The sequence below is a fragment of the Panicum virgatum genome, chromosome 6N, assembly GCF_016808335.1.
Source record: "Panicum virgatum strain AP13 chromosome 6N, P.virgatum_v5, whole genome shotgun sequence".
NCBI classification, from domain to species: domain Eukaryota; kingdom Viridiplantae; phylum Streptophyta; class Magnoliopsida; order Poales; family Poaceae; genus Panicum; species Panicum virgatum.
The window spans coordinates 36,489,330-36,505,461 of NC_053150.1; the positions used below are offsets into that span (position 1 = coordinate 36,489,330).

A 16,132-nucleotide genomic window follows, 5' to 3' on the forward strand; every position below is an offset into this window, starting at 1 on the left:
TTGGCATAATGGAGAATTATCCATATTCTCACCGAGTTTGGTTTTCATCGCACCAGCCAAATCTTCTTTTAACTCAACAAGATTGGCTTCATATCTATCACTCGTAGACGCTTGTGCTGTGAAATTAAGACAATGTGCTATGGGATCATTTTATACCATCGTCTGAATTGTACTCATTGGTGTGCGGCCCAAAGAATTTTCATGTACATTTTCAGAAATCGGTTCGTCAAGAAAACCAGATTCCTGTGATGGCAAAGGCAGCACATAAATTATCAATTCATTTATTCGGCTAGGAGCCGCTGTTGACGCTTGTTAGAGACCAATTTCAGGAGTCAATTTGATCAGAAAATCTTAAGAGTTTAAATATTTTACATGCATATTTATCCCAAATAAAGTCTAAATCCACTATGCTCCTAGAAATTATACAATGTTGGAAAAGAGCTAAATGCAGGTTGTGCGAACCTTATGATCCACGAGAAAAATTGTCGACCAATAAGAGCGCAGAATTCAGGCTCACATGGATCCAAGGGCCGACATGCAGCATCAAACCGATATATCCAAAGGCCAGGCTCGTGGAATAGGGTTAAGGAAGCAGGTTGCAGCCCACCAGAGCAAATTGGGGGTGGTGGGGCCCAGTGGGCCATCGGCCGATCACCCTGGTCGGCCGACTGGCCACTGGCGCCACTGACATTCCCCCTTCGGCTGAAGCTTTCTTGCCGAGAAACCCACCGTGGCACCCTCTATAAATATGAGGGGGGGGGCTTAAGAATAGAGATACCACAAGTTGAAGCTCTAGCTCAAACACCCTCTTGTGTAACTCTAGGCTAGTAGAGTTTAGGTGAAGTAGTTGTCGCGTCCCCGGATGTGCTTCCGAGAATAGGTATGGGTTTGCTACTAGTTCTCTTTTGTAATGTTCGGTCGTATGTAATAAACTTATCTTACAGTTATTTATATATGCATTATTTATACCCTGCAGTGTCAGACATAGAATTCATGATTACTTTGCTTTGTTACTATATACTTTGCCTGGTTTGTGTTGGTATTTCTTAACTCTCACAGAGAAATCTGCAAGCGCACGGAAATACCATTGTAGCACTTCACCCGGAGAGTATCCAGGGTATCGTATTTTCCACGAGGAACGGAGGTGCAATGCTCTTCTAACTAGTTTACCCGGAGGAAGAGAGAAGGGTGGCCTTTGGGTAGTGTGGTTGTCTAAGAGAAGAGATACTTAACAGAGATAAACTAGCTCTCGCTTGCTTGCTTCGGGCACCGGCTTACTCCTAGTTTGCCAAGAGTATCTGACTATTAGCTCTACACCCAACCCTCACGTGGGGAACTACAAAGGACGGACAGGGCTGTCACCACCTGCCGCCTACCCCGACAGACCGTGGAGAAGGTATGCAAACAACGGTAACCTCTAGCCAAGACACCACGTCTATGCTATCAATTACTACTCTAGCCCCTACTCCGTCCAAGACTCGAGCCTTTATACTAGAGCAACCGTCACGAGGACGGACGATGATCCCACAAGCAAAAGATAACGAAAGCTTAACTTAGAAAAGAACTCAACAAGTAGACGATAACCCGAATACTTACTCGAAAGAGGCTCGTATCCGCTGAGGTACAAGCAGAGGGAAACCGACAACTCTGGCACTCCTCTGACTTCTCCTCACACACTCCCTAGCCTACTCTACAAGATAGCTCTAAAGGTGGACTGTCCCCTTCTCCTTCTTCTTTCCAAAAATGTGTTGTGTTGTGAGGGGTGAGGGAGGCCCCTTTTATAGCCCAAGGAGGTCGGTTTCCGTCAGAATTAAATATGGAAACCTGCTCAACCGCCCTTGAGAGGATAAGAGCAAATCACCTGCCAAGATGCACCTGGACTAGTGTCAGTCCAGGTTCGACTGACCCTGTGGGTCGGCCGGCCCCACTCTGTCGCCTCTGGCTACCGCCTTTGGCTTGGTGACTGATAGGTGGGTCATCTTCTTTGATATGTGTGGGTTGGGGTCTTGTACGTCGGTTTGCTCTGACGAATGGGCCCTTCTTGTAAGTGTGACATAGGATTGGATTTTCTGTGCTTTTGTGTTGCGTCTTGTGTACATTTACTTTGAATCTTTCTTTGTATTTTTGTCATCCTCTTTGCTGTCATCAAGCTTGCTTTTGACCAGATTTTTATTACTAAAACCGATCATTGCGATGAACCACAATTTGGATATGTGGAAGAATATGGGATGATGTATGGTCGCATTTGCTTTCTACTATGATCCAATGGTGAGTAATAGCAAGGATATTACCAAAACCATGGAGTAACCAACCCAAATAATGAGTACGGTGCATCAACACTTGTACCTTGATGTAGGCAAGAATCCGGTTGCTCTCGGGGTTTTGGTGATGATTTTGCGCTATTAACTTCATTTGGCCGATTCTTCTGCCTCTGAGTAGCTCCCTTCTTGTATTTGGACAAGAGTTCTTCAAAGCTCGGCCGTACTTTATTCTTGTATTGGGATCTGTTCTTAGAATTCCTACTATGACCGATCAGACCGGTCCTAGAACCTGTGAGACAGGTTCATGCAGAACCGACACCTTTGCTTCTATCTTATCCTCAGGCGTCGCAGTCATCAATGTAGATCGAGGGGTCTTATCCATAGACCTTTCATTACCAATTATGATATTTTCCCTTTAGCGGCCGAAACAACACTTTTGGATTTGTGAACTCAAGTGTGTTTACAGGAAAAGGACCTCGATCAACTTGCATTATCGATAACCAATCGTCCTACATCTATGGCCGATTGTATTTGTCTGTGGAAAAATATTATAATCATTAGTAGCATGAGAGAAAGAATTATGAAACTTACAATAAGCATATGCTTCTTCAACTCATCATTGGTGGCATAGTACGAGAGAATTTAATCTTTCCAATTTTCACTAACTCATCGAACATCCTATCACACTTAGATACATCAAATGTGAATTAATTTCATCATGCTGATTTTTCTGAATTGGCTAGGGAGAAGCACAAGTTCTTGGCTTATCTTTAGATGACCCTAAAAATTGAGCAACATAAACCACTTTTCTCTCCTCATATGAAGAATCACAATTTACCACATGCATGCCAAGACAATCAGATTTAAGTTTAGAATATTTACTTTGGCTTTCTTTAGCCAAAAATCTTTACAACACTTGGTTAATGGTTAGAAACTCATAGCCTTCTAGTAGAAGATACGGGGGTTGGAAGAGTTAGGGTTTGGAGGAGACAAAAGGTAATGAAAAGTAATAAATTGATATGTTTGTGATCAATTGGATACCCTCAATCGGCCATGGCCCTTTATGTTTATAGGGAGTGGTGGTCTTGCCCCATTAGGTGTTGAAACCCTAATTAATTTTGTATCAAAATACAACTCCTAACTCGGACAGGGTTGTCTGTACCAGTCTGACCATCTTAGCCAACCAGTTTGACTGGTCCGATCTTGGTCAAGCCTTCATGAACTCATAACTCTCTCATCTGAAGTCTAGATTATGCATTCTATATGTATGCATTTTGATTATCTCGATGAGAGATACACATTGGTGAATTCAAATTTGCATTTTAACAAACTCACCCAAACCGGTTTGGCAGGTTTGTGGGTACCGATCAGATCGGTCTGTATATATAGCCATGCCAATTTTGGTTGTCAACATCCCGCCTGCACCACGAGTGCCTTCTGATGCTGAGCCACCGTTGGCGCCACTCAAGCGCTGGATCGACAGAGGTTTTGTGGGGAACGAGGTGGGCTGATCTGAGGTCAGGGAAGTGGCGGAGTCAACGCCTTCCTGGAGAAGAAGCAGCATGGACTCGTCATCATGCGCCACATGGGCCTGCTCCTCCATATTGACCTTACCGTGATAGTGTTGGGTCCAGTGGCCTTTTTGCCGCAGCACTTGCACACATCTACAGAACCGGCCTGACCCGAGCTGCCCCCCATCGGAGTTGTTGCTACCGCGCGGCTTGCCACTGTGTTTGCCCCGGCCACCGGAGCTCGAACCTCTGTGGTCGGAATCTGCCACCTTCTACTTGTACTTCTCCCGCCACTGCTCCTCCATGAGGAGGTAGCTTGCCGTTCACAGCCTAAGGTGGTGCCAGTTCGTCGTCAGTGGCTGCCATAAGCCGCCCAGTGACCTCCTTGATGGTGAGCTCATGGATGTCGAGGAGGGTTTGGATGGAGATTACCAGCTTCTTGTACCTTGCTCTGGCGACGCGTAGGTAATTGGCGACCGCCTTGGGCTGCAGCTCTGGGTCACCGAGGATCCCAGGCGTTGGACGATTTTCATCAGATGAAGTGCGAAATCTTCAACGGACGCACCTTCTCAGAATGTGGTCTTTTCATACTCGGCTCACAGGAACTGCACCGTTGACTTCTATAGCTGCTCATCATCGATGCACATCATCTTGATCGCATGCAAGGTGTCTTGGCTGACAGTTTCGTAGCCAGGGCAGACACTATCTCCTGCGGCAGCCCACTGCAGGGTGGTTCGGTCTTCATGGAAGTTGGTGTTCCCAACTGCACCCCATAGGTGGTGCCTTGAGCCTGAGCTTCATCAACAACGACTAGAGTCTAGTTTGTCACCGGACGACCCGATCTTGCCCGCTGGCGGCAACCAGCCTTGGCCCTTCAGTGATGTATCATGGCACGCTAGATCCTTCTTATGGCTCTGATGCCACTGGTTAGTCCGCCAAGCGTTGATCGCCGACGAACCTGCGAGAGTGTGGACACTGAGTTGAGCAAGTGCAAGAACAGAAACTGAAACACAAGTATTTTGTGATGTGATGACTGATGAAGCTGTATCGTTTTCTGTGATCTCTATTCTTTTTATAAGTCTTTTACCCGTGTACAATTAAAAAGATAGTGCTGACCTATGTACCACTAAAAAGTTCATTCGCACATGTGTACCATCGCACGAACTTTTTTTTGCTCTATTTACCATTCCGTCCATCTTCTGTTATTTAACGGTTTGAGAGCAATGAGAGGTAGGACCGGGGGGGTGTAAATTGACAATCTTGCCCTTTACACTTGCAGTTACCAAGGAAGGCAGCAATCCTATCCTCTCCATCGGGGATCGATTCCTAGATTCCAGATCGAGCACTGCCAAGCGCCACCCCTGTCGGCGTACCGCATCCCCTGCCGCCGCCCGCCACGGCCAGCAAGAGCAGCGCCGCCCCATGGAGGAGACGTTCCGCTAGGAGGCCGCGCGGCTCGGGGGGCCATGTGGGGAGGTGTCGGCCCGGCTGCTGGTCGGCAGCCGCGGGCGCCGGCGAGCTCGGGTCCCGGCTGCCGCAGGCGCGGGCGTGGGGGACCATACTGGAAGTCTGGATGATACAGGCGTATGCTAGTAAAGTCAACCAACACCTTACTGGGTACTCTTTGTAGTTTCCAGTTTTCCACAAATCTTCCTTGAGAACCATTCATTCATGATTCATGGTTCATATTCGCATCGAGAATTGCCACGTTCTCTTTGAGAATCAAGTCCCCAAATGCCAAACTGTGAACTGAGGCTTGCCTCTTTTTGTGCAGGTTGAATGGCAAGGAATGAGCTACCTTACCACCTTTTTAACTCCTGAAGGATCTGAGAAGTAGCATCGCAGGAAATCGCAAGCCCTTTTGGATTATGTACAAATATGCCATGACTTTAGTAGGCTAATGATTCTGCTTCATAGAAGCAGTACTAATGTAGTAAGTTCACGGCTCTTTGACTGGTGAAGAATCAGAGCGTAGGCTGTAGCAGGCTATCAGACAGATTATGACTTACGACTAGAACATATATCTGTATGACTATGTTAGAACTCTGATGAACCGGTTATCTGAACCTCTTTATCTTTAGTGTGTTCTGTCTGATGTCTGATAGCACTTGGCGGTGCTGGTGCACCATTGTTTTCGCTTTGAACTTGCCCTGTCGGTCTGTTTGTGCGAACTGGTGTCAGAACTTGAAAATGATGCCTGAGTTCCTCAGGCATCCAGCGTTCAAAACCTCGAGACCAGGTCGGCATGCCATGCCGGTTGGCACCTTCGTCATGCCATGCCATGCCGGTTGGCACCATCGTCATCAAGCTGCTTGTCAGAAGGAGACAGAACAGCTCAGCTCCATCGCAGATTTATAAATTGGAGTCCAAGAATCCAAGATACAGCTTGAAATTAGAGCATATTTGGTTCACATGCACAGCAGCAAAGGCGTGCATGCTGCATTTGAAGGCACACAACAGAGTGGCATCGAGGGGCAAACCAATTTTGGGCACTGAAGGGTATAATTAAGGATGGGAAATGGATAGCAGATATCTGAATTATCTGATATTCATATCCGCTTAAACATCAATATGAATATTCATATCTGTATTTGAATTTAATGTGGCAGTAAAGTGGATATATCCGAATCCGATTTTCATTGATTTTCTCTATCTAATTCCACATCCGTATTCGACCATATCCGTATTCGTTTTCATTAAAAAACTATTTAGAAAATTATATTTGTTTCTCACCACCCATATTATTAATTTTTATACTTAAATTATATAAAGATTAAATTTAATTTTAAATGTTTTTGTTTTATCTTAAAATTACTTCTATATTTTCTATTTATATATAATAAAAATTATTTATATGTTTGTTGCAATATATTTTGATTTTTATGTATTTATTGATAAATAAATTATTTTTTAACTAGCTATCTTTATTACTTTAGTTTGTACATGTATGACGATTTTATAATCTAAAACTTCTAATAAAGAAAATAGCTAAATGTTAGCTCATATGTCAAGTCAATATCCGAATTAAATCCGAATCCGAGGCATCCGTTTTGCATTCGTATCCGAGAATATCTAAATTCGTATCCGTATTCGATTTAAAATGTGTTAAAAAGTGGTATCCAAATCCGATTCCATACGAATCCAATCCGTTTCCACCTTTAGGTATAATGGTGTTTTTGCGCTCTCGTTAGCCTATCCATTCATCCAAAATGGTGGGCAAAAAAAGTTCGCGCGATGGTACATAGGTGCGAAGGAACTTTTAGTGGTACACAGATAAGCACCATCTTTTTTAATGGTACATAAATAAAAAAACTCTCCTTTCATTCAGTACAACGAAAACGGAAAGGAAAGCGGTGTCCGAGTGCTCCTCACGCCGCGGCATCGTCGCGTCCATCCCCACGACGCGTGCTCAGCATGCCTGACTCAACACAAATGCATGTAAAAGAACCAAGCCCACGTACGAGGCTTGGCTAACAGACTCCGACTTTCTCCACACCGCAGAACTCCTTGAGTGGATCCTCGAGTTTGCGCCCTTCCACGGAGAAACGCCACTTGGAGTACTCCTCGTGCCTCAGGGGGTTGTACAGCAGCGGGTGCTCCGCGTCGACGAGGTCGTCCAGCGGGCGCACCGGGACGCCGTCCTTCTGCCGGCGGCCGAACAGCACCGAGAACCGGTCGCGGTTGCTCGGCGTCCGCACGCGGTGGTAGCACGCCGGCACGCGCCCGTTCGTGGCGACCTGCGCGCACGGGTACACAAGAAACTCAGTCGAGGAATCGGCGAACCGTGATGGCTCGGGCCTCCGAGAGCGAGGAGAGTGCTAGATCGTATCGTACCCTGAGCTGGTCGCCGGCGACGAAGGCGATGGTGCCGGGCTCGGCAGGGACGGCGACCCAGCGCCCGTCCCCGACGTGCACCTCCAGGCCTTCCACCTCGTGCTGAACGATCGCGTTGACCATGATGTCGTCGTAGTGCGGCGACAAGGTCACGGCGGTCTCCGTGTTCGACGGCGCGCCGTAGTGCGACATCCGGATGCCGTGCCCGAGCATGTCCAAGTGGGCGCGGATGCTCTCTCCCCGGACGCAGAGGCCCTCCAGGACCAGCGTCTCCACCATCTCCTCCAGCTTCATTATGTTCTTGGCGAACGACACCATGGTCTCACTGGGCATATAGGCGGACATCACGTCACGAAGAAAAGGGATCGATTTTGTCCTCCCCTACTCAGAACTACAGAGCATCGCAAGATGACAGCAAAAGACAGACGAGAAAGGATCTACAGTGTGGTCTCACCAGAACTCCGGGTTGCCGTCCGGCCACATGAGGTCGGTGAAGCCGCGGACTCTGGCGGCGTCGGCGGACTCCTCGACGACGAGGCTCTCCCAGTTCATACCGTCGATCGGTCCGATGTAGCCTGTGAACTCCCCCTTGGTGTTCACGTTGCGCTTCTTAGCTTCGATGGGGAGCGCGAAGAGCTCCGGCAGGGCGCGGGCGAACAGCGCCTGGTGGAGGTCGGGACCGAGCGCGTCGTGCGCGACAACGACGAAGCCGTGCGCCACCATTGACGCGGTGACCGCTCCGCGGCCGGCCTCCCACCCCGGCCCGCCGGGCTCGACGCCGCGGAGGTCGACCTTGGTGAGTTCCATAGCTCGCACCTCTTTGCGCCTAAGATCCAATAGAAGCCGGAGGTAGTGGTGATTCTTTGCAATGTTTCTAGCGTAGCAGCTTGTTCTCTTATGTGTTGGAAATATGCCCTGGAGTCAATTATATTTCCTTGTATTCATGGTTAATAAAGTGTATCTTGAATATTCATGAATGACAACTTGTATTGATTAATGCTTACGTGAAGTATTTGTGAAACTCTATATTTGTATGAATATTCTAAAATATTCCTAGTCGGAGTTTATGTGAGGACACACATGAATATTAGACTAGCAATATGTATGTTTTGTCATAAGACCTGAGATCGTCGTATGTACTCAAGATGTGAACCGACTTACTTAGGAGCCATCAAACGCTGCACCGTAACAGGGTAGTCATAAAAGGTGGCTTTCGGATCTGTCAAGAAGCATGTGTGAGACATAGTCGGTCAAGATGGGATTTGCCCCTCTCTACAAGAGAGATATCTCTTGGCCCCTCGAGTGATTCGGATCAGGATTCCGAATCATAGGATAGAGAAAGAGTGGTTGGCTTTAAAGTAGACCAAATATCGTGAGGCAAAGGGAACATCATGTATATGATATTGTGGCGGCTCGTCTGATATGATCTTTGTGTGCGTATAGGAGTTGACATGTCTTGCTACAGGCCACTGTTTACTATTGGACCGAGTAAGAGTACTCGGGCTATGTCTATTCGCATATGAGCCCATAGGGTCACAAACATAAGGGAAAGAAGACTTATAAGGATGAGATACGAATTAGACTGGGCTTATGTGCATTAATGGGTCTTTTCGGCCCAAAAGAGGGCGCCCAAGGTGGGGCCCAAGGCAGCCCACCTAAGGGGCTATATAAACAGAGGGAGGGGGGCGATAGACCTTTTACTATTCACGGTTACTGTTTAGTAATGTTTAGTCTCCATCATCTTACTCCTGTGTGCATGTGATGGCCATTTATGAGCCCACGTCGGTGCGGTTTACTAGACAGACGGCGAGCGAAGCGACGCCTTTGCAGCCTGGGGGCAGATGAGCTGTGGGCAGTCCACCGATCTTGCCTGATAGTGAAAGATAGGAGTAAAATATTGGCATTCAAGGGATTGACGCACTACTACAAAAACGTTGATTTGTCCCGGTTGGGAAACCGCTGTTGTCCCGGTTTCCCAACCGGGAACGCCTGTCCGGGACAAAATGGGGTGCCCTTTTGTCCCGGGTGTGGAAACCGGGACAAAAGAGGACCTTTTGTCCCGGTTGGTAACACCAATCGGGACAAAAGGTGCAGCCAGCGCCCACGTGGCTGGCGCACCCTTTTGTCCCGGTTGGTGTTACCAACCGGGACAAAAGGTCTCTTTTTTTTCATGTTTTTCTTTTCTCAATTTTTTTTCTATTTCAATTATACTTTTGCATTTCAATTAAACTTATGTATTGGAATTCAGTGTGTATGATCTCCACTAATATATACATATATATAGTTACTTATATAATATTTGTCCTAGATAGTTTTCATATATAAATTAATTCACTTATATATATATGTATACACATATCTATACATGTGAATTCCTTTACATATGAAAATGTCTAGGACCAATATTATATAAATATATATATACACATATATATTATTGGAGTGCTTATATATATAATACATACATACTCCATCATATTTGCATAGGTATATTCGTTCTTAATTACATAGTAGAATTCGCCTTTTGGAAATTTAATACATACATACATACTCATAAATAGAAATTTAATACATAGACACACATGTATATTTACATAGTTATATTCGTTCTTAATTACATATATACGCGTATATTGTCATATTTGCTGTGATTGTCAATATTAGATATTCCATCATAGTAGAATTCGCCTTTTGGATCGAGGACTTGCTCAACAATAAATCCGGAGAATTGTTCTTGAATCGCCATAATCTTTTCCTCCGGTATGAGTTTATCGGGCATCTCCCCGACCTATGGAAAAAGGGGATAATTAATTTCGACTAATTAAAATACGAGTTCAAATATTAACAAGTTTTTTTACTTACTTCCTCCTCCCAATCTGTCCAGCCCTTTGGAGGACCTACCAGACCATGGATGTTCTCGCATACATAGTATGCGCACAATACAGTGCCTGGTTTCTGCCTCATACACTTTAAGAGAGAAGAAATTATCAGGTATTTACATGAATATATAATAAAACTAATGAATCGTGCAACGAATCATCCAAGCGCGTACCGGAAAATCTGTCTTATCTTCAATTCCTTGTCAAATTTGCCTGGATGATTTTTAGCGAATTCTTTCCAAACCCTGTGCATGATTAGAACAATTATAGTCAAGTAACAAAGTGATTCAAATTATCGGTCATGGACGGAGTAGTGGTAGAATTACTTTTTTATCATGTTAAGAAGATTTTCGTATTGTTCTGGAGGTCTCCTCAATGAGTCCATAACCACGAGTAGGCTCTTCTCAGGAATTATGACAATTAGGACAAAGTGTTCACTGCAAGATTATACGGAGGCAGTTCTTGGTAGTTAAGGTTTAAACAATTCGATTACAGAATAGAAAGAGTTAGACGGAAGGAATCACTCACGCAAAGTTGTAAGGAAACAATATCATTTGCTTGTTGTGATGAACGCTTATGTACTTGAACAAGTTTTGGAATATCTCATCGGAATTGTCACGTAGAAGCCTCCAATTACAAGTAATTGGGTCGATGGTGAGAGTATCCCTTTCTTCTGCAAGTATGTATCTCCATTCTACATGATACCGAATAAATCAAGAGATCAGTATGTTGAGATCATGCAAAACAATACGTAAGGAGAGTAAAATACTTACAGAACCCACAAGCCGACCATAGAGATGTCGAGGGCCTCCTGATGGAATAGTTGGTAAATTTCTTCCCAGTTTATCCATATAATGGCCTCCCCCCCGTAAGAAATCGTCATCTTTAATCTTTGCGCCCTGCATGAAGATGCAATCGGCCATCGCACGCATGTAGTGCTGGTGCAGCTTATACATTTGCGTTGGAAGCACAGACACTACTTCGGGGGGTACAAGAGTTTTGCCGATCTAAACGTCCATTTGACGACCACATCGGCCTTTGGAATATCTTCTCCCCCTGCAATCTGAGCGGCCGTCAGGTTTGATTCTTTCAGAAATGTAACAAAGTCTTGTTCTTGCGTCGTCTGTCCCACTACGAGAGGCTCTATTGATTGTTTCTTTTGGGCTCCGAGCTGTGGAACGTCGGACGACGACGACTTTGATTGTCTCTTCTTTTTCTCAGTAGTTTTGATAATTATGCGTTCGTAGTCTGAAGGGGGGTCTCTCGGAATGAATTTTCTCTTATTTGCTTCGCACATTCCCTTAAAAAATTTCAAATCTATCGGATTTATCACTTTCTCGGGCTCCGGCTTCGGCTTCGGCTTGAAGTGCTCTTTAACTCTTTCTTGAGTTATCCGATCGCATTCTTCAAGGCTCATGTCCCAGGGTTTAATAGGAGCCTCCTTGGTTTTCTTCTCCTTTTCCTTCTTCTTCTTTGGAGGCTCCTTAGCCGGTGCAGCTACCTTCTTTGCCGGCGGCCGTTTCTGCTTCTTTGCCGGCGGCGGATGGGGTGACCATGGAGGCGACGGTGACGCTTGAGTGTTCATCGGCGCTTGAGATGATGGTGATGGAGAATGTGCCGGTGAACCTTGCCGAGACAGTGCTGCCCTTGGGGAGTTTTGCGGAGATGCCGGTCTTGGAGAGGCATGCTGAGATGCCGGTCTTGGTGTTTGATCATCCGACTTTAGGACAATGTAGCGCTTATCCCATAGGATGTAGCCATGAATGACTTCTGCTAGTGTCCTCTCCCCATCTCCTCCAGGAATATCAAGCTCGAGCGTCTCCCAACCCTGGCACACCTGCTCCACGCCAACTCTTGTGTATCTAGGCGGAATTTGTTGGCCGTGGTACACGTCGCCTGGTTCGGTTGGCATGGCGGTACCATACGCAACAGTGAACATTAAGTTCTTAACGGTAGTCTGCAGGTCACAAGGTGTCCGGTGGGTGATCTCATCCACTGGAAATCGCTGTGGGGCCGACGCTTCAACTGCGGCCTGGATCCCCGTGGGCTCGGCGATGGCGACGTCTGTGGAAGCGCAGCTGCTTTTCCGCTGAGACAGGTGATCGGCTGCGACACTAGGCTCTGGAGGCACCGTTTGCGCTTGCTGTTGCTGGCTCATTGCTACGGCCACTTGGCGTTGAACCTCTTCCTCCAGTCTGTGATCGTGTGACATGAGCCGTTCCTCTAGCCTTCGCAAGTGCTCCCGCTCATCATTCTTTCTTCTTTGTCGGCTTCTATATGAATCAATGTAATCCCTGAACCCATACTTCCACGGAACCACGCCTTTGCCTCTTGTGCGGCCCGGATGCTCTGGATTCCCAAGGGCGTAAGTCAGCTCGTCCCTCTCTCTATCCGGCTGGAATGTTCCCTCGGCCGCTGCTTGTATGGCCTCCTGTAGTCTCTGGGCTGCTCGCTGGATGTTTGGCCCATAGATGCAGTCACCAGTCATTGGGTCCAAGCTTCCCCCGTGACCATAAAACCAGGTCCTTGACCTTTCAGGCCAGTTCATGGTCGCAGGTTGGATGCCTCTGTCAAGCAGATCCTGCTCCATCTTCTCCATTTGGGTACTGCAAGCTTGTAGCCTCCTTGGCCTAGAGTGTGATGGTACACTTTCTTCGAGACGTTGTCTTTAGCCTTCTGCACCTTCTGAAGCCCAAGCTCTGAAGACTTGTATTCCACAAATGCATCCCAGTGACCCCTGAGCTTTTCGAGCTCGCCGGTAAATACGGGTGTGGTCCCGGTCTTGATATATTTCTTCGTCAAAATTTTCTTGAATGATCGCAGCTATTCGGCCATCTTACTCAGGGTCCAGCGCTTGCATATCTCTTCGGATTCAGCTGGAACCGTGAAGTTTTTCTTAAGCTCCCGCCAGCACCATTCTTTTTCTCTTTCGGGTACCGCATCCCGTTCCTCGCTTGGATTGGAAGCTTTCCAGAGCCTGAAGCTGATCGGGATGTGGTCCCTGACAATACATCCGGATTGTCTTATGAATTTTTTGGCGGCAGCTTCTGGAGCGATCGGTTCGCCATCTGGACCAACTTCCGTTATAATGAACCGCCCTTCCAATTTTTTTTGTTGGGCCTCACTTCGTCTTTTTCTGCTGCGACGATGATCCAGACGGCTATAAAAAACATTCATAGTATTCATATAGATTCAGATGAAAATATGATTGTCACTACAAATAAGTATAGTTGTGATATGTACATTAGCACTTTGTTCAGCAGCAGCGTCATCCTGAATAGATGGTGCCTCAATTCCATCACCGGACATATTCAAATATATGTCGGTATTGCTGCCATCATCAGCTTGTTCAGCGACATCTCCTTGACCTTCGCCAATCATATTCAACAGGAACTGTTCGTCTTCCGCGTCTGTGTGTCGCGGGTCCATCGTAACTAAAATATGAATACAAATAAAACCCTTAAAAAATTATCTAAATAATCCACTCCAGAAATATGCGGCTGGGTATGCCGAATATAGAAAAAAAATTGAAGCTAATACGCAATATAGTTGACGATAAGTTGCATAACAAATCCATAATCGCACCGTTCGGCTGCTGTTACAGCTGCCACCGCCATTTTGCGCTGCCTCAACACGCGGTAGCTATAGCCAAGCGTTGTGGAACGGTGCGAATAATAATCGGTTGCGGCCTCCTTCGCACTGATGCTGGGGTACTGGCACTGGGACGGCGAGGGGCTTGCGGCTTGCCCCTGCCGGAGTTGCCGTTGCCGAGTTGGGGAGGTCATCAGTATGAGAGAGCCGGATGCCGGTCGCCGGAGTGCCGCCAAAGCCGATCCAGGGGATAGGCGGAGGGCCGAGGGCCGAAGGCGAAGGGCTCAAAGCCGAGGGCCGGAGGCGCACTGGGGCGAACGCGGAGCCGGAGGGACGGGGGCTCAGGGCGAGCTATGAGCAGAGACGGAGAGAATGATTCTTTTGCATTTGGGGCTTCCTTGCTAGGCTTTATTGAATTGGGTCCATAAGTTGTATATGATACTCTCTCCATGTCAAAATAAGTATAGTTTTTTGCATCCAAATTTTGTCCCACAAAGAATGTAGTTTTAGCTTGTAATGAGATTCATCTAATTAAAGCAATACTAATTATACCAAGAAAGCATTGCATAGAAAAACGTATAGAGCAAATCAAATATTCAGTAGATATTATTTTTCTAGTTTCAATGTGTATGCATTCATTAAGGATCTAGAAAACCAAATAAATAATACAGTTTTCAATCACAATTGGTAGAAGTAATTATAGGTAACAAAGTTATTTTTTTGAACGAGTATTGTGTTTGAAATTTTCTAAAACTACAATTTTTGTGCAATGGAGTATATACATCTATGCACCGGCGGAGCTACATGTCGGCAAACATGGGTTGTGGCCCCCCCTTGGCCCAAATGAAATCACATAACATCATTTCAAGTTTAATTGGTTCAGTGATTTTCCTTCTTAGTTAGAGTATTCAAAGACCAATCATTAAGCATATTGTCTTCTTTACTTCATTTCCCGTAAGAATATAAAGAGAAGAAGTAGTTTTGATGTCTTCGCAGTATATGATTTTGGCACACTTGAATGATATATTGTTTCGGTTGCTTCTTGTCTCTACCAGTTTCAACAGGGAGCATTGAGTGTGCTTTTTCTACCTTGAAGATCATCAAAATAGGACTGCGCAATACCAATACGATGAAAGACGAATTTTTTTTACAACAGCTTGCTAGTATATATGTTTATAAGTTAAGTAAAATGATATTTTTCTCTAAATTTTGGGTATGCCTAGACATAAAGGGGCATACCCCTGGCGCCGCCCCTGAGCGGAGAGGGTGGCGGCGCTGCGGCGTGCAGTGGAGGCCGCCGACGAGGGCGTGCGCGCGGAGTGGAGGCCGGGGGCGGCGAAGATGAGGGCGGCAGACGTCAACGGCGGCGGCGCTCGCAGGGACGACGGCGCTCGGTGACGTGGGCTCGCGCGGCGGGGCTCTGGGTCATGTATACAAGTACATCACATGAAGTGTCTACACTCATTCTAAAAATTTCTACTATCCACATACTCATCTAAATCTAAAAGAAAATCACAGCTACATATGCAATCTAGCTAAATGTCCAAGAAATGAGCTAGCTACACATTTTCTCTATTTCTAAAGCATGAAATGAGCTATACAAGCCAAGGAAGAAGAGAAAAACAAGCTCCAAACCTTTAGCGCCGATGGATGGACGGGGAATCAAAGATCTTCACAAATGTGGTGAAGAAATGAGCAAGAACTCCTCCCTCTCCCGAGCCGAGAACAGCATGAAACAAGTGAGCTGAATGGCTCGGGCGGGGGGAGAGGGAAGGGGATAAGGGGGCCAAGGCCTTTTTTCCCGGTTGGAGACACCAACCGGGACAAAATGGGGGCCTTTTGTCCCGGTTGGTAGTTCCAACCGGAACAAAAGGGTACGCGGGCCTTTTGTCCCGGTTGGAACCACCAACCGGGACAAAAGGCCCCCATTTTGTCCCGGTTGGTGTCTCCAACCGGGACAAAAGGCCTTGCCCCCCCCCCCCCCCGCTAACCCGGCTAGCCGTTGGACCCGGGACAAAAGCCACCTATTGTCCCGGGCCCAAAGGCTGCCGGGACA

General features: G+C 46.5%; 1 protein-coding gene and 1 long non-coding RNA gene across 2 annotated transcripts in view; one reads left to right on the forward strand and one right to left on the reverse strand.

Annotated features, from left to right (window-relative positions):
- Positions 1-8,477, reverse strand: part of LOC120678615 (2-oxoglutarate-dependent dioxygenase AOP3-like) — a 33,008-nt gene extending 24,531 nt beyond the window's left edge. Inside the window, exons 1-3 of the mRNA XM_039959870.1 lie at positions 8,061-8,477; positions 7,607-7,931; positions 7,191-7,509 (exon numbers count right to left, since the gene is read on the reverse strand). Coding sequence (XP_039815804.1) covers positions 7,243-7,509; positions 7,607-7,931; positions 8,061-8,413 — 945 coding nt within the window. The 5' untranslated portion in view covers positions 8,414-8,477 and the 3' untranslated portion in view covers positions 7,191-7,242. The remainder of the gene's footprint in view (positions 1-7,190; positions 7,510-7,606; positions 7,932-8,060) is intronic.
- LOC120678616 lies at positions 5,092-5,907 on the forward strand. The gene is made up of 2 exons (XR_005676651.1): positions 5,092-5,389; positions 5,547-5,907. It is a non-coding gene; the product is annotated as an uncharacterized LOC120678616 (long non-coding RNA).
- Positions 8,478-16,132: the final 7,655 nt, after the last annotated feature.